General features: G+C 40.2%; 1 protein-coding gene across 3 annotated transcripts in view; it reads left to right on the top strand.

The window, feature by feature from the left end:
* The window catches only part of DNAH14 (dynein axonemal heavy chain 14), a 125,882-nt gene that overhangs the window by 20,451 nt on the left and 79,680 nt on the right, over window positions 1-25,751 (top strand). For all 3 annotated transcript variants that reach the window (XM_053383036.1, XM_053383037.1, XM_053383038.1), the window contains 17 exons: window positions 706-1,047; window positions 1,513-1,906; window positions 3,183-3,373; window positions 4,273-4,518; window positions 7,188-7,309; window positions 8,675-8,846; window positions 9,699-9,803; window positions 9,904-10,022; window positions 10,769-10,843; window positions 13,322-13,409; window positions 14,260-14,510; window positions 14,969-15,197; window positions 16,435-16,488; window positions 17,452-17,597; window positions 18,220-18,288; window positions 23,453-23,639; window positions 24,873-24,952. In XM_053383036.1, the coding sequence (XP_053239011.1) occupies window positions 706-1,047; window positions 1,513-1,906; window positions 3,183-3,373; window positions 4,273-4,518; window positions 7,188-7,309; window positions 8,675-8,846; window positions 9,699-9,803; window positions 9,904-10,022; window positions 10,769-10,843; window positions 13,322-13,409; window positions 14,260-14,510; window positions 14,969-15,197; window positions 16,435-16,488; window positions 17,452-17,597; window positions 18,220-18,288; window positions 23,453-23,639; window positions 24,873-24,952 (2,870 nt within the window). The remainder of the gene's footprint in view (window positions 1-705; window positions 1,048-1,512; window positions 1,907-3,182; window positions 3,374-4,272; window positions 4,519-7,187; window positions 7,310-8,674; window positions 8,847-9,698; window positions 9,804-9,903; window positions 10,023-10,768; window positions 10,844-13,321; window positions 13,410-14,259; window positions 14,511-14,968; window positions 15,198-16,434; window positions 16,489-17,451; window positions 17,598-18,219; window positions 18,289-23,452; window positions 23,640-24,872; window positions 24,953-25,751) is intronic.

The raw sequence follows: 25,751 nt of genomic DNA, 5'->3' as shown, positions 1-25,751 counted from the left end.
CCTATTGGCTTCCAGAACCATTTGAGACAGAACACCTTAATGATTAGTTGTATTTTAACATTTTAATTTAATTTATTTAATGTTGTTTATGTTCTAGCAGAGTACATTGCCTTGATTTTTCACGATATAATGGTTATATAAGTGCTTCAATAGATAAATATACTGTCTGCTACCAGGAAAGTGTATTTGGATTTGCTTGTTGCAAATCCCTTTCCTTTCTTGAAACACTCACCCCCTACTCACAAACCTCTGGGTCCTGTCCCATGGTGAGAACCACTGTTCCGGATAATTATTTTTAATATTGGTGGGGGGTATATATATTGTTACATGCCATGCCAATCTCTGTCAAGTGGTAGCAATATTCAAGAAGGTACAGACACTCACCCAGGGTCATTTTTCTGTTGTGAATTCAGGGCATGGAGAAGGCTGTAGCGTTTTAAGATATAGGGCTTATTTTACACCTATATACACCTGGATCTACATGGAGAGGAAGAGAGTCCACACCATTACATCTCCAGAGTGTCTCTCCTTGTTTCTCTCATACCTTCAGCCAGCTTGAGTGCAGAGTAGCCAGACATGCTCCCCAGTCTCTGGCTTGCAGCTTCTCCAGTCAGCAGCCAAGATGGTTTTGCCCACTTCCTTCTTTTTCTTCCCAGCAGTCTAACAATATATTCAAATGTTTTATTAATATGTCATTGCATTTAGGTCATCAGGACAGCAGTTGCAAAGCTGAGCAAAGAACTACTGACGGTGGATGGATTCATTGAACATTTGCTATATCTCCAACAAATTTCTGAAGAACTACCAAAAATAAAGATTCAGTATAACAGTCTTTCTGAGCTCTATTTCATTGCAAAAGACTATGACATCTTTCTTCCGCTTCAGCAACTTGCTCTCTATCAGACTGTTGTGCGAACACTCCAGAATCTTCAGTCAACTATCCTCATTTGTGAAAAAATGAAGGATGATTATGTTATAAAGTTCAATGAAGGATTGGCAGAATATATTGACAATCTTCAGGCTGAACTGAGGGAATACAAAAACAAAGTAAGTTACTGGTGAAATATCATTTTTACCTTGTTTATAGTTGCAGAGGAATGAGACCAAAGCATAGGAGCATTTAATTTCCCTGTCAGTTTTGACTGCATTTTTGTTTTCGGAGGTAGGTGTTGGTAAAATAAGAAACTAATTAAATTAGACTGTGCCTGATGTAAAATATATTAAGTTAAACAGAGACGTGATGGAAAAGAATCTTTGGAAGTGGACCTGCCTCTAGCAAATGGTAATATGGAAGCTGTGTGATGGACAGCTGCTTTAATTATACCTCAAAATTTTCAAAGTTCTCCCAAACCAGACTTAGAAACAAGCTTCAGCAGCTCATTAGAACCCAACTCAAAATCAAGGTGGACCCCCAATTTGGCTAAGATTTTTATCCAAGATGTATGAAAATTCCTGGCTGCCCCCTCTCCACAGCATTCTTGGGATTGCTTTATCATTTATTTTGTGTTTTAGGTACGAAACCCTGTCCTTCTCCTCAGTGAAACCTTGCCTAAGATGGCTAATGAGATTATTGAAAGCCTAATAGAAGAAGCAGCTGATATTAGTGAGAAAATACTGAACTATGCAAATTACCAGACTGTTTTTGACAGTTCAGTTAGTGAGATGAAATCTGCTTCCTTGGAAAAGATGTCACATGGAGCTCAGTCTGGAGATTGTCAGAGAGCAACTGTTGAGCTCTCTGAAATTGAAAGTGATCTAGTATTGCGTAAATTGTTGTGGGATTCAAGGCAGGAATGGGCTAGGCTTTTCTTTAAGTGGAAACATACGATTTTTTGGAACCTTGATGTGGATTTAATTCAAAGAGATGTTAACAGATTCATGCAGATTGTACAGATTCTGGAAAAAGGTAAGAAAAAAATTATAATTGCAGTAGTTATGAATTAATTGAAATAAAAATGGTTTCTTTAGATATTAAAAACTTGGTTTTGAAATGGAATAATGACAACTTTGGCTTTAGTTCGGCTATGGAGGTTTATCAACAAAAGGCTAAATTGCCCAGTGTTTTCACTGTGTTAGATTATTTTAACATGAGAGATAGATAATGATGACATAGCAGTGTTCTGAACAAAGAGAACAAATCATATTATGCTTGCTTAAATGTCTCCCTTGGTCAGTTCATCTAACTGTATGTACTTCTTGATTGTCGTCACTATGTCAAATATTATTATTATTATTATTAATAATAATAATAATACCTTTATTGTCATTGTACAATCTGTGTACAATGAAATTAAACGAGCCTCCCCCCCAAACACTCAGTCTCGTTGCACTCTGTGTGCTTATCGAACAACACACCACCTCGCAAGTCAATTGCACTATGTTATTTTCTGTTCAACAGCCTAACAGCCCACAGAGAGAAGCTATTTTTTAGCCTGTTGGTACGGCTGATTATACTTCTATATCTCCTGCCCGAGGGTAGAAGATTAAAGAGGTGATGGCTGGGGTGTGAGTCATCCCTGAGAATTTTTCTTGCTCTCCTAAGGCAATTCAGAATATGGATGGCACCAGGGGTGCCCACTTGCCCCCCACATTGAGAGTGCATGGTCACATGATGTGTCACGTGATGCGCCATGTGACACCACCCAGTGTGTGCCATTTCTGTGCTTGCTTGTCCAAGACCCCACCTGGCTCCTGGGCTGCAGCTGGAACAAGCGAAGCAAAGATTGCCTGCACTCATCCCAGCTGCCACCTGGTTCCTGGGCTCCCGGGTCGCCAGGCTGCAAATGGGACGAGTAGAGCAGAAATCTCCCGTGTTCGTCCCAGCTGCCGCCTTGCTCCTGGGCTGCTGGATGGAAGTTGGGGCTGAGGCTAGGGTGCGTGGAGGGTGCCTTGGGCGGTGGGGGATAGCAGCCCCCTCAATATTGGGGGGGTGCCCCCGCTGCTGAAAAATATTAGGGGAGCTGAAGCCCCCTCTGACCCCTAAACTCAGCACTGCTAGATGCCACATTCCTTGTAAATAGAAAATAATTCAGAATGTTATTTGGGAAAATAGAATAGCTTTAATATGAAGACATCTATGAAAAAATACCAGAAAAAGCTTGAAAAAGAAAGGATTTTTTTAAAAAATAAACTTCTTTATGAAAAGTGTTTTGATGTGTCCATAATATTTTCATATTTTGAAGGCTTGCCAGAAAATACTATTTTACCAGCTATGAAGAAATCATTGTATGAGTTCAAGGAATTTTTGCCTATCATTATAGCTTTACGGAATCCCTGTCTTCAGCCGCGGCACTGGGAAACAATACAGAATATTGTTAAGCAGACAATTAATGGGGATAAAAGACTGACCCTGGATAAGATTCTGGAATTCAATGTAATTGCATGATTTATAAGTACCATTTATTATGCTGTAGAACCCCCCCCTTCCCACCCTCTAGGTTTTGTAGTCTCTTGGGCATTTTTTCAAGTTTTACAGTTAATAGATTTATCTATTTCATTTTAAAGTGGCTAGAGAACTAGCATATTTGTCTTGCCCATATTTGTTGGGATCAGTTCAGTTGGTCTCTTCTTAGCTATATGGTTCAGGTCACTGGATATATGAAATGGAGCCAAAAAGCTTTGAGAACTTGCATGTTTCTGAGGCTTCTAATTAAGCCTCTTCACATGGTCATTGCGTGCCCAGCCGTAGAGTCCCCGCCCCCCAGGGATCCTGGCTAACAAGGGGATATGAATAAATGGACACCACAACTCTCTGGAATTAAAAAGGCCACAATTTGCTTGATTTCAGAAGTAGCCATTGTCATAATTAGATACAAGATGAGGCCATGCTGGACTTTCAGGCTGTGGCCAGGTGCCAGACTTTTCTGTGCAAAAGTCAGAGTTTTGTGTTGGTTGTACATTTTGAATAATTTCTCTTTTTACTTTGTGCACATAGCAAGTATGATTCCATCATTCGAATGATAGTAGCATGGCAGGGGACATAACTGTGAAGCCCCAGGAATCAAACTACCATTACATTCTATCTAGAGCCCAGGAATTCCTGTTCTCCTTCTTTTGGTGAACTGTATATAATGTACCATAGGGGTATACGAATAAATTTTATCAGGAGAAATCATGGAGGTGGCAATAATACAGATACTGCATTAGCCTCAAGTCAAACAGGGAATCTTGAAAATTACCGTACTTTCTTTGTGAATACATTTTCTGAATATATATTACAGTTATTCATTTAACGATATTTATCTTTCTGCCTGACAAAAATGTTTCTTTTAGATGTTTCAGTATAGAAAAGAAATAAATGAGGTATCTGTAACAGCGTCCAATGAAGCAACTCTTGAAGCGATGCTGAAAAGGATAATTGACATTTGGTTCAAAACTGAATTTCATTTATCTCAATATCACACTGAAACGTCAACTACTTTGATTATTTCATCTGCTGAAGATATAATTGCTTTGTTAGAAGATTCTCAAGTGACACTTTCAACAATTAAAGGTTCTTGTTTCATTGGACCAATTAAGGTAAATCTTACTTGAGATGTTTGAATAGAGTTTGTATTCAGTTATTCTGTCATACATAGTTACTTTCCATTTTGGAAATCCAACATCTCCCAAAATGATTATTTAAAACAGTAATGTTTGAACTTCCCAGATGGCTCTAACACTAGACCCATTTCACATTTTTAAATTATGTATGGTTTTTTATCTATATAAAATTTGTTCATCTATATTTTTCTCCGCTATCGTTTACATTTCTTTTGCATTCTGTCTCCAAAAAATGGTCATGACACTGCATGTGTGGCCCGCTTTACATATAATTTTTACTCACTTGTGAGTTGCAGTACACCAGTTGAAGACCAGTGCTTTAAATAATTACGATTCTTAATTAATTAATTAAAAAAATTATACTGCTTGTCATGCAAGCATCTTCCAGAGGTGTACAAGAGTAAAAAATACAAAACAAATACAAAATATACAATAATATGAAGAATGTTTATTGCTCAGATAAGCCTTGGCGTCCAGCCCGCTTCGGTTGCGCAGTTCTGCTGGGCCTCCGGACTTCAAAGGCCACATTCCAAAGGCTCTGAGCAAACGCAGAGTTTAACCAGCGGCAAGAGAAAGCTGCAAACTCCAATGCGTTCTTCAGTGTGCTTAAATAAAATCCACTCAGGATCTTAGCAGCTAGAAGCAGTTTTTATTTACAGCAGACTATCCATTGTCTATCACAGCAAACAGCATCGTGAAAACACGTCCTCTCTCCTCAAAAGCGAAAGTAGAGAGAAAGAACAAAGGCTGGAGACTCTCGGATATGACGTGTCTCCCCCCTCCTCCCAATTTGTAGGCAGGGCGTACACTCTGAGCTGTTTAACCCTGTAAGCTCAGGTTCTCCTCACATAATATTAAAATCAGAAGGCAATCTGTAGTCAGATCAATTTAAAACCACAAAGGTAGGCATCATGAACCAACAAAATCCAAGAGAACTAAAAGAAAATTTCAGCATGTGTTGGAACTGTAACAGTGTTGACTCATGCCTTATTTCTGGGTGGAAGGCTTTTCTGGATTTTACGTACCACCGCAGGCGGTGGTCTTCCTCATTGTTGACAGACCTGCAGCTTGTGGCACAACTAGGAGGATCTCTGAAGACGATAGCAATGTGTACTCAGGTCTGTATGGAAGAAAGCATGGTTTCAGGTAACCTGGTCCTGAGCTGTTTAGGCAGAGCTTTTTTTCAGGGGGAACTCCCCAGAACTCAGTTCTGGCACCTTTCTAGTGTATTCTGGAACCTCTCAGGTGGGTGCCATTGCCATTCTAAGAGAAAGAGGGAGACATTCATGTTGAGTTCCGGCACCTCTTTTTCTAGAAAAACAGCACTGTGTTTAGGGACTTGTACATTAATATCTCACTTGCTGGATCAGCACCTTGTCATGGTGAGTTTGCTTGCACGTTCCTATGACCCTTGTGAGCGAAGCCGTCAGGAATCTCGTACTCCCAGCAGAGTCACCCAAGACAGTAAGGTCAAAGGGAAGGAGCAAGACAAAGACAAAGACTTCTCCTACCTAGGCAGTTAGCTTTCCACAAGGGTCAACATTGATGCCGAAATCCAGCATCGCCTGAACTCTGCAAGTGCGGCTTTCTCCCGATTGATGTGCAGAGTGTTTGAGGACCGGGACATTTGCAGGAAAACCAAAATGCTTGTTTACAAAGCTATTGTACTACCAACCTTACTGTATGCTTGTGAAACATGGACCACTTACAAACACCATCTGCAACTTCTCAAAAGATTCCATCAACGGCGTCTCCGAAAAATCTTACACATCACTTGGGAAGACAGATAAAATAATTCCAGTGTACTGGAAGAAGCAAAGATCACCAGTGATGAAGCAATGATTCTTCAGCATCAACTTCTTTGGACTGGTCATGTTGTGCGGATGCCTGATTATCATCTTCCAAAGCAACTACTCTATTCTGAACTTAAAAATGGAAAACGTAATGCTGGCGGTCAACAAAAGAGGTTTAAAGACTTGTCTAAAGGCAGATCTTAAAAAATGGGAACTGGGACAACTGGGAAACACTGGCCTGTGAGCGCTCCCCTTGGAGAACAGCTTTTACCAAAGGTGTCATGGACTTTGAAGACACTCAAACCCAGAACTCAAGGGAGAAACATGCTAAGAGGAAGGCACACTTGGCAAATCCACACCGTGATCAACTCCCGCCTGGGAACCAATGTCCCCACTGTGGAAGGATGTGTAGGTCCAGAATTAGCCTCCACAGTCATGGACTCATTGTTAAAACCATATTTATAGAAGACAATCTTACTCGGCTATGAGTGATCGCCAAAGAAGAAGACATTAATATGAAAACATTAAACCTGACCCATTAACTAATTGGAAGCTTTTTACAAGATGTTACATGTCCATGGCTAGCCACACCACTTGGCAACCTTGCTGCTGCATTTGGCAGTACATGGAACTCCCAGTTTGCATGCATTTGGTACGTGTGTGGTCGCTGTATTGCAGCTTCCACACCATGCATAAGGGTAGTCTTATAGAGGGCATTGCAGTAATCAAGATATGAGGTTACCAACTTGTGAGGTTGTGAGTCTGATTGTGAGTTTGATTTGCTAAGCCATGTTTATAAAAGAGGATTCTATGATATTGCTTCAGTTTATGATTATTCTGTTTTTATGGTAGAGTCTTGTGGATGCTTGGGATCGTAAACTAAACCTATTTTCTTGTACTCTGGAGGAATGGTTGAATTGTCAAAGGAATTGGATTTATCTTGAGCCAATCTTTTGTGCTCCAGAAATAAAAAGGTAAGGTTTAGGTCCAGCAGTACTGTCTCACCTATGCTGAATAATTAAGATTTTATATCTAAGCTAAAATAAAGCATAAATTAGTTCATCATTAAAAAAAAATTCTAAATCATGTTCTGAAATGTATTTGGTACTCTTTTGGTTTGGTGGGAACTACAGTGGGGCCTAATACACCTGTAATATTAAACTATGGCTGAAGATGAATGAGCAAGCATGTAGCAGTTAGAGATGGGGAATCTTTTTCAACCTGAGGACTAGATCAGAAATGCCCACCTGTCCACCTGTCAATTGCCTTATGACATCAGGTGACAACTTCAAAGGGGCTTGCTGTTAATGCTTACACAGACATCAAACTCCTTTGGAACCACCAAACCGCTTTGTCCATTTGCAGATTCAGTTGGGCTTCAAATTGTGCCCACAAATAGCCATTTTTCCTCTGCAGACTTGTAAAGCTGCCCATAAAGGGAAAATGTCCATTTGCAGGTGTGGTTTTAATCCAAACCACACCTGCAAATGAGCAGCTTCAGAGGAGCTTATTGTCACCAAGCCCCACTTGCTGAGGAACAATGAACAATTGGGAGCATACTTTAAGCATTTGATTGTTTCTTTACTCCACACCTGACATCATATATAACTTCAAGTATGTGACAGGTGGACCTGGTTAGGGCCAAAATTGGATCTGTGCTGGGCCCAGTTAGTCCCACGTGTCAGAGGTACCCCACCACTGGTGTAGGTACTGAGAGCAAAAATGGTTGCTACTTTGGCTTATTATTAGCTTTGAACTCAGGCTCACTCCCAAACAAACCATGATTTACTATGGGCGGAAGGCTATCACATGGGTTATATCACCACCTAGTGTCCAAGTTAGAAAATGTTGAGAGTTGAGTGTGTATGTACTTCCCATCCTCAGTTCATTTCCTGCCTTCGTATGAGATGAATCTAGACAGCTTAGCTTATAGTTGGCTTCTACTTCTTGTCTGTCTGTGGACTTTGGTTTCCTTTGTGAGTTTTGTTTGTCTCTGTATGTTTAATGTGAGAGTACCTTTCCTAGTGTTTATTATTTCCTAAAAAGCCCCCAAACAACCCACCTTTTATTCTGCTCCCATCTTGCTTCATTCATCTACCTTGTTGCATCATCCTGGCTTCCCTTTTTTCTGAGTTCCCTGGCCTTTTGCCTCTCTGCCCAGGTGTTTGTCTTGGCCCCATCCAGTCCTTGCTCCAAGAGTCCTCCTTTGTCCTGTTAATTCAGTTTTACTGTAAATGTGTGCTTTAAATACAGACTATAGGAATAGTGTAACTGTTCCATGAAGACAAATTCATTGTTCTACATTTTATGCTTTAAGAATATTTGTTTTTTAAAAACAGACAGCTTCCAGAAGAATCAAATCTTTTCTCTCAAGTTGATAGCAAATGGAAAGATCTCATGAAACGTACAGAAGATAATCCAAATGCTCTTAGGGCAACTACAACAGCAGGAGTTTTTGAAACTCTGCAAGCCAACAATGCACACTTAGAGAAAATACAGAAGGCTCTCGAGGTAAACAATACTACGTTTTTTAATTGCAGTGGAAGCAATCCCCAAAAGACCTATTTGAAGTGAGGTATGGGCTGTTGTTATTTCGGCCACCAGAATGTTTGCACTAAGATCAGGAGTTTGAAGGACAGTCCTTCAAATGTTGTCAGTGAAGAGATTAACTGCATCTGATTCCTCCCCTCTCAAAAACAAAAGGGGTGAGATGTCTGTTGAAATAAAGAGTTCCAGGACTTCTGCTGTGGGGAAGTTAGATTTATTTCACTTCAGGAACAGATAGGGGAGATGAGCTGTGTAGTTAAAGACAAAGGGAAGTGGTTGCGAAGTAGCACACTGTAACCAGCAGGATTGAACAAGAATGCCATCCTGCTAAGGAAAGCATCACTTTAGGGCTGTTAGGATTGAACCCTCCACTCACCAGCCAGTGACACGTTTATGCTGAATTGTGAAATCAGGATTGGGAGATAATGCAGGTAATGCTTTGCCGGCAGCTGCCATAGTCTCAGTTGTGTGAGTAGGCCGTCAATGAACCTCACAAAATTGCCAGAGCATGCATATAGTTGCATGAATAAATCTCTGATTTCTTAATGGGGTAGACTAAGGCTAGTTCTTCATTCAGTCCCACAGCCTCAGACTGGCACCATGTACTGTATGATGTTGACATTCTTTTCACATCTATTTCAACAAAATCCAAAAGAACATATGGCAAAGAACAAATTAGAGGGAGGGAATGAGGAAACTGACATAAATGAGGAACACTCTCCTAGATGATGAAAAGTGTAGGATGCTGTTTTACAGTTCCATTTTCACTTTATAATTTTTAGTCAAATTTTGTCTCATTTTTCATTTTGGGGACAGGACTATCTTGAAGTTAAACGTATGGTTTTTCCAAGATTTTATTTTCTCAGCAATGCTGAACTTATCGAAATATTAGCTGACAGCAAAAATCATGATGTTGTGCAGGTAATATTTAATATCACATACATCATACTTTTTAATGTTTTTACACATTGTTATAGGCATAGTATTTATTATTTTATTTTGCTTAACATATTTGCTGCAGCCTCATCTTGTGAAATGTTTTGCAAATATAAGGAAGTTATATATACGCCCACAAGAACAGAGACCTCCAGTAGTTTTAATGATCGGATCTGCTGAAGGGGAAATTCTTCTAGTACCAAAGTACAGTATACAATTATTTTTAATTTTAAGGTATCAGCCATAATGCTATAATCCATATAACTTGTTCCATCCCTGCAAAGATTTCCACTTACACACCAGAGCTCCCTGCCATGGGCCTCCTAAATCTGTTCTGAGTGTTCCCCCAACCTGCTGGCACAGATGTTGGGAGGGCACAGGGCACACGTGGGGCAAGGAGAGGAGGAAACAAGCCACTGCATAATTGGAAATCCTTGCACTTACACGACAAGTTAGTTGAATACCACTCATACATTTTCAGGCAATTTGTTGCAGTAGGCTTTTTTGAGCTTGTTTATTCATAAGTACATGACTTAGTTAGATGATCTGAGTGATCTGTTATAAATGTCTAGCTGGTGCAGAGTGCTGATTGGCCAGCAAACAGAAGATGGACAGAAATGAGTCTCTCTTGGTTCAAATAGAAGAATGCAAGGGGGCGGAGGTTCGGGGGGGGGGAGTGTGACTGAGATTTTGGGGTTTTATATTTTGCTTGCACATCTCCTTTGCAGGGCTGTGTTCTAATAAATCTAATGCACCAGCCTTCACTGTAAGCACCAATGATGCAGGTGTTTGGAAGGAGGCTCTATCCTGACTGCTACTGGCTCCCTTTTAAACAAAAGGTTGAGTGTAAAAAATCAAAACCCTTAAGGACAGAGTGGGAAAAGAGTTGAAAAAAAGACATTAACGATGTGTTTTTATTAAGTGCTGAAATTTCAAATACTGTCTCATAGGAATGTTCGTATTAGAGGTCCTGCTGAACTGTGGCTAGGAAATGTTGAAAATACCATGTATGATATGGTAAGAAGGTAAGTATCTGTGTTAGAGAAGTTACATAAATTTGTAAAATTATTTCTTACAATAAAAGGCAAGTAACTTCATCCTTTTTCTTATTGTACATTTAAGTTTTTAATTAGGTTTGAAAGTTGCTGCAGTCATGGCCTGCTTAGTTCTAACACAATTCTTTTCAATATACTGGCAGTAGGGTGTTGGCAGAGCAGCAGTATTTCCTAGCCCTTCTAAACACATTCCCTTTGTAGTAAATGATGGAGGCTATTACGTGGTAAACCCAAAAGGTCACATGTGTAATTCTATCCATGAGTGAAAGCAAAATTGTTAGTTCTTATGGTGGCAGATTGATGTTTGTCTATTTTGGAGTGAAGCCTGGTACAGATTCCAGTTCCTAACCATATTGATTACTTCTTACTGATCAAGTGTTTCATCTCAGGCTCGGGGAACAGAGACTGATTCTTAGCTTTTGCTTCCTTTGAATCTCAGTGGTGTCTGGTAAGGTCTGGGAATCTCCTGCAGGGGTTTCCCAAACTTGGGTCTCCAGCAGTTTTTGCACTACAACTCCCACCACCCATAACCACTGGTCCTGCTAGCTAGGGTTGATGGGAGTTGTAGTCCAAAAAACTGCCGGAGACCCAAGTTTGGGAAACCCTAATTTATACCCTGATCATTAGACTGCCGCACAGTGGTAAATTAATCAAGCAGAGTCTTCTGTATAAACAGAATAAAACATTTACTTGAGAAAATAAAGTTGTTCATAAACAGCATAGTCAAAGAGCATACACAAAGTGCTCATAGCAGCTTTCGAACTCTTCACAGAAGCATAGTCCTAGTTACTGATAAACTGGAGTCCTGGAGCCACTCTGTCTGCCTTAGCTTTACATTCACAGCACCACATTACAACAACAGCACAGACACTACACTGGGCCTGCCTGCAAACAGGATACAAATTTATAGAAAGAATGAGTCATCCTGTAGATAAGTCACAATGATTCAGCAGTTCGCTGTTAAAAGCAGGCTTAGGTTTGAATGGTTGTGTAGGCCTTGTCTTACTTCTTCTGCTCTCAAGAACCTTTGTCTCATGACATGGACACCATCTGAACCAACAAGAGTTGTGCCCCAGCATTTGAGGGCGAGTTTTTGACAGGACTGTGATCACTTTGGATGCCAACCTGACAGGCTGGGCAAGGGGCAAATGGTCCAAGGTGTTGGTTCCACCACCGAGACACATCAGCTAATCAATCTTCTATGAGCTAATTGGTTGGTGATTCAACAGTTTGCAGAGATTATGCCTCTTTGGTTTATGGTGTTAAAACAGACAATGGAATAGCCAAGGTGCATACATTCATCATGGCAGAACAAGGTCCATGACTCCCCAGCAGGTAGCCACTGTACTTATGGAAAAACATCAGGAGTCAGTGAAAGGAACAGCAATGCCCTGGCAGACTGGCTTAAGCAGAAAGTCACTACAGCACAGAGAGTGGAAGTTGAATCCAAGTCTTCAAGTAGTCCATAAACAAATAAATCAAAATGTTGTAGTTAGTGAAATACTGCCAGTATATGAGATAAATGTTACCATAACTTTAAGTGATTGCTGCTACAGAATCAAGCTATTATAGAAACTTCTGAAGGCAAAGCCCTGACACCCCCATCCCCAGCTTTGTGGCAAACTAGAAGTGTTCAGTTGTAACATGAAGAAACCTAGAACATTCCGTCGGCATACCTAAACTGAAGACAGCTATGGCAGTTTTAGGACCATCTTGAGAGAATACCCTTTTTAGATATTTACTGTTTTATTGCCATAGGGTCCAAATAAATTATCCTTTATTCACAATTCTGGAACGACTGGTTCTCTTTTGATTTTGAACCATGTTTTATATAGGCACAAGTGTAATGATATAAAACAAAGCTTGAACTCATGATTACTATTCTTTGCAATTTTGTAAAGTTACGATGTTTTTAAATGAAGATGTAACTAGACACTACAAGAGACAACAAATTGTCATGGCTTCATGGCTCTTTTCCTCACCTTATAATTTGTAGTTTAACACAATGATGACATTGCATTGTACATTGCTGCACACCCTTCTCACACTATTTTCTGTTGCTTGGCAGGCTTAGGGCATCTCACAGTAATACATGTTGTATCAATCTATATTTATTTATGAGTATTTATATCCCACCTACTAACTGAAGTTATTGAGGTGGCTTACAATATATCCCCCCCCCCCCATTGGTCCTGATCAAGGCAGGGAGGGTTCCTTGCCTGTTACAACTCCCTTCCCTAACCCAGAAAGACAGGAAACAATGTCACGCCTCCTCCACATTCTAACGAGAGGTTACATAATAAGGCAGAGTGGAGAAATGGCAGCTTTATGTCTCTTGCAAAGTCTAGTTCCGTTCTCACTTACATTCCTGTATAATATGCTAGAAAACAGCCTAGTGAATTTGCTACAGATGTATTAATTTATTGTAACTATATAATGTACTTTAAGATTTATAACAGTTGGAATCGCAGAATGGAATCAAATGGAATTTAAAGAATGGTTTTTCACTCACCCAGGACAGGTGATACTACTTGTGGTAAGCACACTACAAGATGCATTCAAATCTTTATCATGTCACTTAACATACTTGGAAGATTTTGTATTTAAAATGTTCTTTAGTAGCACACACAAGTTTATTTATGTGTATACACGATAAACCTATTTTGCTTTTGAGTTTCTGTAGGTGATAGAGCGAATCACAAAGTTTACTGTTATTTCTGATGAGATGGATTTGGTGCTAAGGGATGTGGCTTTACATATTTTAGTGCTTATATTCTTTATTCTGTACCAGTAGGACTGGAATCAAAAGAAAGCATCTTTTCCCTATAAATGGGAATTGTATAAATTTGGCAATAATTAGTAGAATATAGCAGGCTAAATGGGATTGCATGGCGTCTTGCCTTACAGTGACAACTAGGAGAAAAAAATCTAATAACATTTTATGAACCATTGAAAAATGTATGTTTCTAATTTCTGATAGATGATTTATACAGAATGTTCAGGGTGTCCCTGGAAAACAACACAATATTTTGTGTTTAGCTGATAATAAATATCTCTCTTATTATTGAAATGGTTGCAAGGTTTTGTTCTAATCTTGGATGATCTGGTTTAGTTTTTGGATCATGATTTTGGATTGTGGTTTAGTTTTGGGTTCTCTTAAAGCCTGCTCATTCAGAATTCCCAAATCTCCCTGATGCTGTGAGAAACAGGAGAGAATGGGGAGAGAGCAGAGTTTTTCAATGATAATAATAATGATAAAAAATAAAAGTAACATCAAAAAAGAAATGTAAGATAAAGTGCAATATTTAATTTTAATGCAAGTATTTAATTTTAATGCAAGTAAGCAAATCATAATTTTTGCTGCTAATAAATATTTTCATTTCTAGAGTCAAATAATGTTTTCTCGTGCGTGTGAAATGAGCTTGTCGAGTTCACATGCAAAAATGGAGTTGAAAGAAGGCCGCGATGATCTTATCAGCCTTATAGAGGAGCTAGCAGCGATAGCATCAGATATTCTTCCCTACCACAAGCAAAGCACATTGGAGGCATTGGTTACTTTGATCATTCACTGTAGGGATGTAATGACTGTACTGATAGACAATGATATTTGTAGCGCTGAAGATTTTGCATGGACAAGGTATATTGATATATCCATTCTGGGCTCTATTTTTGGATTTTGGGATAAGATGAAAGGATATTGCAATACTCAAAATAGATAACACGTTAGTTATATATTATCTGGTTTTTAAAAACACTATACTATAAATAAAAAAGTGCAATCTCAAATTTGTAGTGTTAGGTCCTGCACATGTATTTCTCCCTGTCTTGAGGTGCTGAATAGGCCTTACTTCAGAGCGTTCTCATGCCTCAGCAGATTCACTTTTATGTTCCTAAATCAAATCCTTGCTTGTAGATGTCCCATTTTCTTAACCTTATGACAGAACTGTGCTCTTAATGGAATTTTGAACTTTGAATGTTATTAACATTGAAAAATCTACACATACTAGCTATGTTACCAATTTATATGCAATATATAATTTTGATAAAAAGGACTACATTGTTGACAAAACTGTTACACAAATTATTTTATTTCAGGCAGTTGCGTTATGAATGGCATGATGTCAACCCCTGTAAGGTTATCCAAGGTTATGCCTCTTTTGAATATGGTTTTGAATATCTGGGCTGCTCTCCGAGATTGGTTATTACTCCTCTCACAGATCGATGTTGGCTAACTGTTACTGGAGCTCTTCAGTTGAATTTAGGGGGCTGTCTTTCTGGTCCAGCTGGTACGGGAAAAACAGAGACTGTCAAAGATCTTTCAAAAGTAAGCACTATCCATTTGATATCAATATGTACTGTCTTTTATACACATAGTATTTTCCAGATATGTCATAATAGATTTCTGTTTCTGCAGTTGCATCTGGGAAGACAAAGTTGTAGGTCTTACTTTCAGTGATTTTTTCATGTGATCTACCAATTCCCATCAACTTCTGCTCACACACTTTTTCTAATAAAAGTAGCCAGTCTGATAATTAGCAAAACATTTTATAGCTGTATAGTCACAAGAGTTTTGGTAATGTTGGCTGGGTTAGATAGCTTTATAATTTTCAGTGTCCTTTTGGATTCCCAAATGTTAGAACCTTTTTATTCATATTTGCTAATGGGTTTTCATGCTATGCTGCTATTTTGATTATTATTATTTTTTAAATACATATTACTCAATTTAGTGTGCTTATTTGGGTAACACCTTGGTTCTAAAACCAGTGTCTGGGATCTGTTTGGTCACATTGGTTGATGTGTAATTTGGCTTATTTTGCCTGAGGCTTCAAGAATTTTACCTCTTGTTCCTTGGAATCTTAGGGACATGTGGTGTATAACCTGATAATCTCTTGTTCAGAAACAGCCTTGATGGCATCCTTTGAGGGGTGATAGGATCCTAGGATTCACAGTAACTTCTAAATTCAACAAGAACTGCATTTTGGGTTGTGCTGGGCTTCTTGACAGTGGCAAAGGTCCAATTTATTATGGTGGATAATGAAGTCTTCAGATTGGGTAGTTCCTCTTGCACGAAACTCAGGCAGGAGCAAAGAATTGTGGGAGGTAGGCTGATTCTCTTCCTGCCTTGATGGAGCAGTTCAATTTCCCCCGGCTCTCACTGTTTTCTTGACTCAGCTAAGTTCCTGTTTCTTTTTCTACTCTTCCTTTACTGTTTTTCTTTGGTTCCCTTTCGTACCTTTTCAGTCTCTTTGTCTCTTTTCCTCTGTTGGGGTACATAAAAAAGAAAAAGTTCGCCCACTCCCTTGTGTCTTCTACTGCTTCTGATTTCTGTGATTTTCCTCTTATGACAGAGTTTAACTTCTCCAAAATTGCGCTTGACTTTTAAATTCAGAAACACAGCTCTTTCCACAGTATTTGTAAAGTGTAAAATATCAAAATATAAATGGCAAAACTAAACTGAAGGTATTTGAGATTGTTGTATATTTAACAGTTGTTAAATTACTCATTTATCTGAGTAAACAAATATAATTGCTTCTGCTCTGAAAACTGCTTTTTTTCATTAGGCCTTGGGAAAACTGTGTCTTGTCTTTAACTGTTCTGAAGGTTTGGATGATAAGGTACAGTAGACAATTTTATTTAATATAGAATTTAGAACACTAAATTTCTTTTTTTTAAAAGTTTGCTAACAATATCAATAGTGCCTTTTGATCATGTTGGGAAACCCAATCTTAGGGGTGTTCTTTTCCTTGTAGTATTGCAATAATTGACTTATGCTGGTGCAACTAAAGCAACAATTTTTCACTGTTTTGCTGGGGGCCCTGCATCCCTGAGATTTTGGTAGTGTTCAGCAGCTTTCCTCTGACCTTAGAAAATTTTTACCTAATAAATTATTATGTCACACTGCAGTCTGAAATCATATCTCCCCTGCTAAAAAGTAACATGAAACATCTGTGTAAATTGTTTTCAGAATTTTAAATGATGAATATTTGTAATGTAGATGCTTAAAACTGAATGTCAATTCAATCTGAGATTAATTTTGTGTTTTGAAATTTATTTACATATATATATGACCAGTGAGATTTTCCTGTTGATAAATGAACTGCATCACCTGAGAAAACATCTTTCTTCTGCCTAGTATTTTGAAGAAATTTAGTTCATTTGCTTGACTTTCATAAGTAGCATTCCTCTTCATGTGGAACAGCATAATAATAATAATAATAATAATAATAATAATAATAATAATAATAATAATTATTATTATTATTATTATTATTATTATTATTATTATTTATACTCCGCCCATCTGGCTGAGTTTCCCCAGCCACTCTGGGCGGCTCCCAATCAAGTGTTAAAAACAGTACATTCCTGTTAAGATACAACAGGTGCTCACTATCTGCTCTTTTCAGAAACTCTTGAAGTCATTTTTGTTCCATATAGCAACTGTTTTTTGTGTTTTCTAGCTGTTTTTATTGTAAATCGCTTTGAGACATTTGTACAGAAGGCATTCAATAACTGAAGGGTAAATAAGTCATCATCTTGGTAACTTAGCACCTAATGAAAATCTCTCCATTTTTTTAAAGGTTATGGGGAAATTATTATGTGGATTAGTTCAGTCTGGAGCATGGTGTTGTTTTGATGAATTCAACAGGATTGATGTAGAAGTCCTTTCAGCAATTGCATCACAGATTCAGGCAATCAAGGCAGCTAAAGATAGTTGTGCTGTCAGGTATATCTTTTGCAAATAATAATACCTTACGTCCAAACTACTAACTACATGCAAATGCATGTAACTTTGCCCCAATTTTAATTTTTTTGGTATTGAAAACAAGCCATGGAAGTAGAAGTAGCCTTTAGAAATCCTGTTTCCAAATGTGGATTAGTTTCCTAGTACAGAATGTCCTCCAGTTACCCCATTCAGGACCAGGGAGCCCTCCACACTTGCCCATCCCCTGTCCCTGCAAAACAGTACTTCTGTCTTGTCAGGACTCAACCTCAATCGTTAGCCGCTATCCATCCTCCAACTGCCTCCAGACACTCACACAGGACCTTCACTACCATCACTGGTTCCAATTTGAAGGAGAAGTAGAGCTGCGTACCATCTGCATACTGGTGAACACCCAACTGCAGATACAACAGATGCGGTGAAGAAGGTCCTCTTCGCCATTGCTATTGCCACTTGGTAGGCTCAACCCAAAGCTCTTAACACATGCTCGGTCCAATTCAGAATGAGTTTTCCTCTGCCGGCACTTTAGCCGTCTCAACTGTGATAGTAACTTTATCAATAATCCTATCAATTTTCTGACTTCAGAAATTCCTTTTTTAAAAAACCAATCTAATGTTTGTCATAGATTTCTATTGGAAGGAAAAGAAGTTCGACTGAAACCATTCTGTGCAATTTTTATTACCATGAATCCTGGGTAAGTGATTATAACACTTGTTCTTCAAAAAATACTAAAAGAGGTAGCAATCCCATTTTGAAATGAGCATATAAAACTGTCTTACCCCAATTCAGACAAAAGGTTCATCATCTCACCACTGTCAATGCCGACTGTCATCAGCTTTCCATGATATCAAATCGGAGTATTTTGCAGGCTTACCTAGAGATACCAAAGAATGAATCCAAGATCTTCTACATCAGCTGTGGAGAGTCTCTAACCTATATGCTTAATTAAGACTGGTGGGTCCTCATTTGGCCTGCAAGGCTGTTTCACCTCAACCCATGCCCACCTGCCCCACACCTGTCATACACCTGTTCTATATGGAAAGCATGTGTTCCACTAGACATCGAGGGATTTGATTCAGTTCACAGTTAAAGGCAAACCTGCATAATTTGCAGGTCTGAAACAATGTGCAAACTGAAACACAGCCACCATTTGAAATTCAAGTATCTCTGGTTTCTGCAATGCTGTTCTCCAGCATTGGATACAAAACTTCATATACAGTGGACCCTTGGTTGTCAAACGTAATCCGTTCCGGAAGGCTGTTCGACTTCCAAAACGTTCGACAACTGAGGCACAATGGGCGGTTGGCAAAATCCATTGAAAAAAATGGAGAAACGTGCCTTCAGAAGCTCGACTTCCGAGGTGTGTTCAAAAACAGAAGCATTCGGAAGCCAAAACGTTCGACTTCCAAAGCATTCAACAACCGAGGTTCCACTGTACTAGGATAAAGTGTGCATAGAAATGCATTTATTGGGGAAAATATGTCGGAATCAAGCCTTAGTCAGAGGAATTTGCCACTCTCCAGGCACCCGGCTTGAGTTCCTTGTTGACCTCCCCGTCTGCGACTCCCGGCAAGATCAGGCGAGATCTCAATTGGCGATCCTCCTCTAACGTGAGAAGAACACACCACTCCTCCCCTGCCATCCCCAGGGAGGGGAGAGAGACAGACAGAAATGTATTTACATGCCTTTATTTCTGTCCTTCCAGCAGTACAGAGAAACGTGTCTGCACTCTCTTAACACCAACAGCAGAGAGAGAATAACTCCTCCCATGTACTTCCAGTACAGGTCAGGTGACACTCTGAGCTAACATCCTGTGCTCAGTACAATGAATAGACTGTTCCTTTGTTCCCACGGAACAGTCCCAAACATCAACATCCTGTTTGGCTTTCCAGCCACCTGGAGCGCGCTGCTGCATTGCTCCTTTTTCGTAACATCCTCCCCCAAAAGAATCAATGCGTGTTGCGGCGAGCAAAGCGTGATCCAGAGAAGAAAACAAACAGTTGTTATACACATAACACTCCCCTGTTGTTTCAGTTCCACCCTTGGAACTCCCCGCCACTGGTTTCCCCAGTGTACCTCTCTGGTTGTCTGGCTTCCAAGGAATGAGTGCATCTGCATTACCTTGGCTAGCAACTCTCTGTTGTGTCTTTGTCTCTGACTTAGACACAGCTCCAACCTTTCCTCGGTTGTTTACAACAGCAACACATGCAACAGCTAAGTTAGCAAACTCTTTTGAGTACCTCTTGGGTGGTACACCCTTTGTAACTATCTCAGACCTTCGTATGAGGTGCTGATTTTCTCTGCTCACTGGTTCAGTCTCAGGACTCTTTGGAGAAGCAGTTCCAATAGTAAACAGTGGTTCATCCTTCACCTGTGAAGGTCTATCCATTGTGTGAGATTTCCTCTCAATGACTGTGACAACTGAGCTCTCCGAGCTATTACTGTCGCTCTCAGTACCACTGTAATCTGTAAAATCATCATCATCATCTGAATTGTCCTCTGTGGGAAATGTGTGTACTATCACTCTCTCCTGTTCAGGAGCACTCTCTAGAAATTTTGTGAGAATCACCTGACCAGATTCAGACAAAATTACTCTGTAGAGACCCTTCTCATATCCCACAAAAATGCCTCTGGCATTCTTTACTCCACCTGGAGCTTCTGTCCTCACATGAGACCCAAAAACCTTGAAATGGGCAACAGAAGGTTTTCTATGGAACAGTTTCTCAAAAGGAGAACTTCCCAACTCTTTTGAAACCTTTCTCAACCACGTATAACAATACGACATTAGCGACTCCGCCCAGAACTCATGTGGCAGATGTGAACTAAGCAATTGCGCATTCATCCCCTTTTGCAATTCTTTGTTCACCCGTACACAGACACCCCTGTTCCACGCTTCCGCTGAAACAGCAACCTTGTGTCTTATCCCTTTCTTCTGCAGGAACTCCTGAAAATCCTGTAAAAGAAAAACTTGCTTCTCATCTGTGAAAAGACAATCAATGTTAGCATCATGCATATTTTTAACCTTGTCACAAAACTCCTGAAACCTTATTAAGGCTTGTTGTGGTTTCTCTAACACATAAATCCAGACAAAATTAGAGAAATGATCCACACACACAAGATAAAATCTTGCATTGCCTCTAGATGGTGTTGAGGACCAGTCACATCAGCATACACCCGCTGAAATGCTCTGTCGACCCCGGTCACCTTCTTGGTGTCCGTTTTGGTCACACCTGCGAGAGAAATTAAGTTAGACTCAGAATTACATTCCATGTAATCACTTTGTTCATAAGTCAACAAATACAGTCCATCTTTCTCTCTGGCAGAAAGATACAACTCTCCATCTTTGAAGATCTTGCAGCTCTCAGCATCATAGGACGGTTTCAGTCCTTTCTTTGCAATCTGCGAAACACTCAGCAGATTGAACTTCAATTCCGGAACCAAGTAAACATTGTTTATAGTCAAGTTCAGACTCTCCAGATACACAGTCCCTATCCCGGTCGCTTCCAGCTCCTGACTGTTGGCCTGTTTCACAGCAAAGCTTTGCTTCTTAAACGTTGAAAAGAGTCCTCTGTGTGGGGACATATGAAAAGTACACCCCGTGTCGTTATAAACGCGTTCTTAATATCTGGCGTGGTTCCTTTCGAAATCAAAGCCTTTGCAGGTTTCACTGAAGACTTGGTATGACTTTTGCCTGATGCCTCAGGCTTTGCTGCGCGGCCCTTAGCTCCTTTTGGCTGGCGTGGCTTCTTACAGTTCCGCTGAAGATGCCCAGCCTGTTCACAATTGTAACATCAGACAACGTTCAAAGCTACAGCATTCTCTCCAGTAGCAACATTGGTGGGGGAATTAGAACTCCGTTCCTCCCTCCCCCTGTCCTTTACTTCCAGTGCAGCAAGCCGGTCGTGTTCATTCAGAACAACGGCACACACCCTCTCGGCAGTCAAATCTTGAGCCGGAAGGGAACCAAGCTGACTGGCAACGGTTTTGTAAGTCCGATTTAGGCTGTTTATCATCATGAAGCAAAACACTTCCTCCTGTAGACGGAAATTGCGTTCCACCATCTGTTGGCGCAGATATTTCATCTCCGTCAGGTGCGCTTGAACATCTCCATCAGGCGCAAGCCTCAGATTGGTCAGCTTCTCAAAATACAGCAACGCTGAAGAACCAGCATCCCTCTGATGTGTTCTACGCAGCGTCTCCCAAATCTCTCACGCATACTCTAAATTCTGAATATGCACCAGTTGGCTATCTGAGACACACAGAATTATAGCCGTCCTGGCTTTCAGATTCTGTGATTCCCAACCTCGCGTTGGTGCTGCAGGGATGGGGTTCTCAATCACCTCAAAGATCCTCTGATTCTGCAGCAGGGCCTTCATCTTTACAGACCAAGATGAATAATTGTCATTTGTCAGGGGAGGTGGGTACGGTAAACCTCCCCCCTTCTTGGCATCCATCCTTGAATCCAAGTCTCTGCTCTCACTCTCGAGCCTGTAAAATCCAAAAGTCTTTTCTGGGTTGTTTACTGCCTACTCTGGCAGGCAAACTGCAAGCTTTCTCAAAGTCCTTGCACAGCATACCAAGATAGCCAAAACAACTTTGACTTCCCAGGCTCACACTGAGCCAGCCCCATTTGTCAGTAACTTTCCAAGCCTACTGACTGTCGTTGCCTAGCAACTGTGCATACCTTTCTCCGAACAGGAAATCTTATCAACCACAAGAATTCCTGGTATGCAAGCCTTTGCTTTCAGAGCTGTTATTCCAAGCGCAGCTCCCGTGAACCAGAGAATGAATCAATCTGCGTTCACACTTTTAGCCCGAAATTCAGCGTACCTTTTGGGGCTCCGATGCTTGGAAAACACCCCCTCTCGGTGTCCAGCCGTCTGTTGAGCTTCTGGCTGCACGCAGACGTTATCTTATCTTCTTTGGTACAGAGGATGACAAAACGATCCATCAACCTCTCAAGCTGATTCCCATGGATCTTGAGAACCATCGGCTAATGCTACCAGTTGTCGGAATCAAGCCTTAGTCAGAGGAATTTGCCACTCTCCAGGCACCCGGCTTGAGTTCCTTGTTGACCTCCCCGTCTGCGACTCCCGGCAAGATCAGGCGAGATCTCAATTGGCGATCCTCCTCTAACGTGAGAAGAACACACCACTCCTCCCCTGCCATCCCCAGGGAGGGGAGAGAGACAGACAGAAATGTATTTACATGCCTTTATTTCTGTCCTTCCAGCAGTACAGAGAAACGTGTCTGCACTCTCTTAACACCAACAGCAGAGAGAGAATAACTCCTCCCATGTACTTCCAGTACAGGTCAGGTGACACTCTGAGCTAACATCCTGTGCTCAGTACAATGAATAGACTGTTCCTTTGTTCCCACGGAACAGTCCCAAACATCAACATCCTGTTTGGCTTTCCAGCCACCTGGAGCGCGCTGCTGCATTGCTCCTTTTTCGTAACAAAATAATATATGAAATCATACTGCAGGAAATTGCTTTGCAAAAATGTGTATACTGTATTAGGAGAATTTCGCCCTAAAATGCTGATGAATTTTCATGATTACATTTTTCCAAAATAAATCACAAGCTTTTTCTGTATCTAAATAGTTGCTTTTAAAAAGTCAGACTGTTAACATTTTTTAAGGACAAATATTCTTTACAATAGGTTTCCTGTAACAGTAGTGGTCCACATCATTATCTCTCAGAGCTTTATTGTAGAGCTACTATACTTTCTTTATATGCAGTATTGTCAATGTGTTGTAAGGTGTTTATTTGTTGTAAGTATTAAAACTAATACTTTTGAGTGTTCTCGGTTTATAATTGCAAAAATAGACCTGGTGACTTTTGTTTTTCTTTTAAGATACAAAGGTCGTGTAGAACTTCCAGACAACTTAAAATCATTATTTCGCCCCGTCTCAATGATGGTACCAGATTATCAACTCATTGCTGAAATAATGTTGTGTTCAGAAGGTTTCAGGTCTGCAAAATCACTCTCAGAGAAGATAGTAAATCTTTATCATCTTTCTAGCAAGCAGCTTTCACACCAGGTATAATATAATGAGAGAGAAAGAGAGACAGCCTTTGAACCCTTGAACCTTTTCATGGGACCTATTAGTGGGAGTCTCATTAACAGTTTTACATGTGACGTTACCCCCATTGCACTACAAAGAGAATAACTATAATAAGCCTGTACAAGAACTTTCCGTATAGTTTTGTATCTTAAGTTTAGATTTGGGATTATGATTTTTTTTAAAATTATTTTCTGTGTTCCTTTCAATAGTCTTTGCCTGTCTCCATTTCATCCAATTCCCCCCACTTTAAAACTGTGGTGGCAGTTTCCTCCTTCTCTGAATTTCCTCACTTTTTTCAGCATGGCTCCTTCAGCCTGGTGCACTTTTTAAACTTGTAATTCATTCATTCTCTCTCTCTCTCTCTCTCTCTCTCTCTCTCTCTAACACACACACACACACACACACACAGCTGCTTCCCAACCCCCTTCATTCCCCTCTTTAACCCCTTAGAGCTTCCCTTTCATACCCCATGCAAAAGCTCATTTTTCATCTTTCCAACCCCATTTCTGAAGCCACTTCTCTCTTACGTTCTGTAGTGCTGCTTTGCACCCGTTTCCACCTTCACCCTATGTCTGTTCCTCTCCCTCTCCTTTTGTACAACTCCCTTGTACACAAACCACCTCCATGGTAACTTCCTGCATCTTCCTTCTCCCACACATTATAATTACAGTGGTACCTCGGGTTAAGTACTTAATTTGTTCCGGAGGTCCGTTCTTAATCTGAAACTGTTCTTAACCTGAAGCACCACTTTAGCTAATGGGGCCTCCTGCTACCACCGCGCTGCCGGAGCACGATTTCTGTTCTCATCCTGAAGCAAAGTTCTTAACCCGAGGTACTATTTCTGGGTTAGCGGAGTCTGTAAACTGAAGCGTATGTAACCTGAAGTGGTACCCGAGGTACCACTGTATTAAGAGCTTTTTTCACTTTCCACCAGGTGATGAAGCCACCATCCCCTATTATTCAGACACTTTCATGTCCCTGCTTTCATCTTAAACCCTATTCCCATTCTTACTACTCCCTCCTTTGCAACATGGTTTGCACCCTTATTTTCCCCTTTACTCTCCCTTTTCCCTCCATCTTCGCTTCCTTTTTTCAAAAATAAACCAGATCTGGAGATAAAAGGAAAAAAGAGTTCATTTCTAAGCTTTCCAAAATTTTGACAATCTGTTACCTCCTGGTTTGCAGAATGCTCCATTTTATATTTTCTAGGATCATTATGATTTTGGTATGAGAGCCATAAAAACTGTGTTAATAAGGGCTGGTCAGAAGAGGCAAGAGTTAAAAACACAGTAAGTAAGATTTTTTAATTGCCTAATGCATAGCTGTAACATTATTGCGCTATAGGCTGTGATGTCCTATGCATAGAATTTTGGAAGAGGAGATATCGACACTCAGTAGAGCTGTGCAGCAGAATCCCATATTTATTCGGGAGTAAATTAAACTGAGATCAATGAGATTTACTCTCTAATAAATGTGACTTAGGCTGTAATCCTATTCATGCTAACACCCACATTCCCTCCCTATTTTTCTCCCACTCTGCTGGCAGAATGTGTCATGCTAGTGGCACAATGTCATTAGGAATTGCTCCAGTTCCTATAGCCCAGGGCTGTCAACTTTTTTGGACATTTAAAGGCAACTTCATGTTTTGCCCCAAAACCTCTTTCTAAGAGGGCTGGGTACTTACTTAAAAGAATAAAAAAATGACAGCTTAGAGTCTGGGGCACCTTACCAGAAGCACCAGTGAAAGGCATAGTGGGCACCATGGCACCAGTGGGTGTTGAGTTGGCAACCCCTGCATAGCCCCTTAGCTGGTGGCTGTAAAGTACAGGATTGCAGTCTAAATCAAGTCCACATGCCCTTGTTTTCCCTCTGGCTAAGGGCATATGGGCACTATATATTGCTCTGAACTTCAAAAATACCCAGGAAATCAAGCCATGCAACCTCATCATCTTGTCTAGTGTGATCCTTCATGTAAGTGCATTTAGGAAGCAATGTTGGACATTTGATATTTGACGGCCAGAGCCAAGCACATATGAACTATTTTAAGTAACATGTTTTTGATTGTACAGAACTTTATGGTAGAGAGCA

This window comes from Podarcis raffonei, chromosome 3, assembly GCF_027172205.1.
Source record: "Podarcis raffonei isolate rPodRaf1 chromosome 3, rPodRaf1.pri, whole genome shotgun sequence".
NCBI lineage: Eukaryota > Metazoa > Chordata > Lepidosauria > Squamata > Lacertidae > Podarcis > Podarcis raffonei.
The sequence above is the reverse complement of the archived record's forward strand: the minus strand, read 5'-3'. Positions and strand labels throughout refer to the sequence as shown.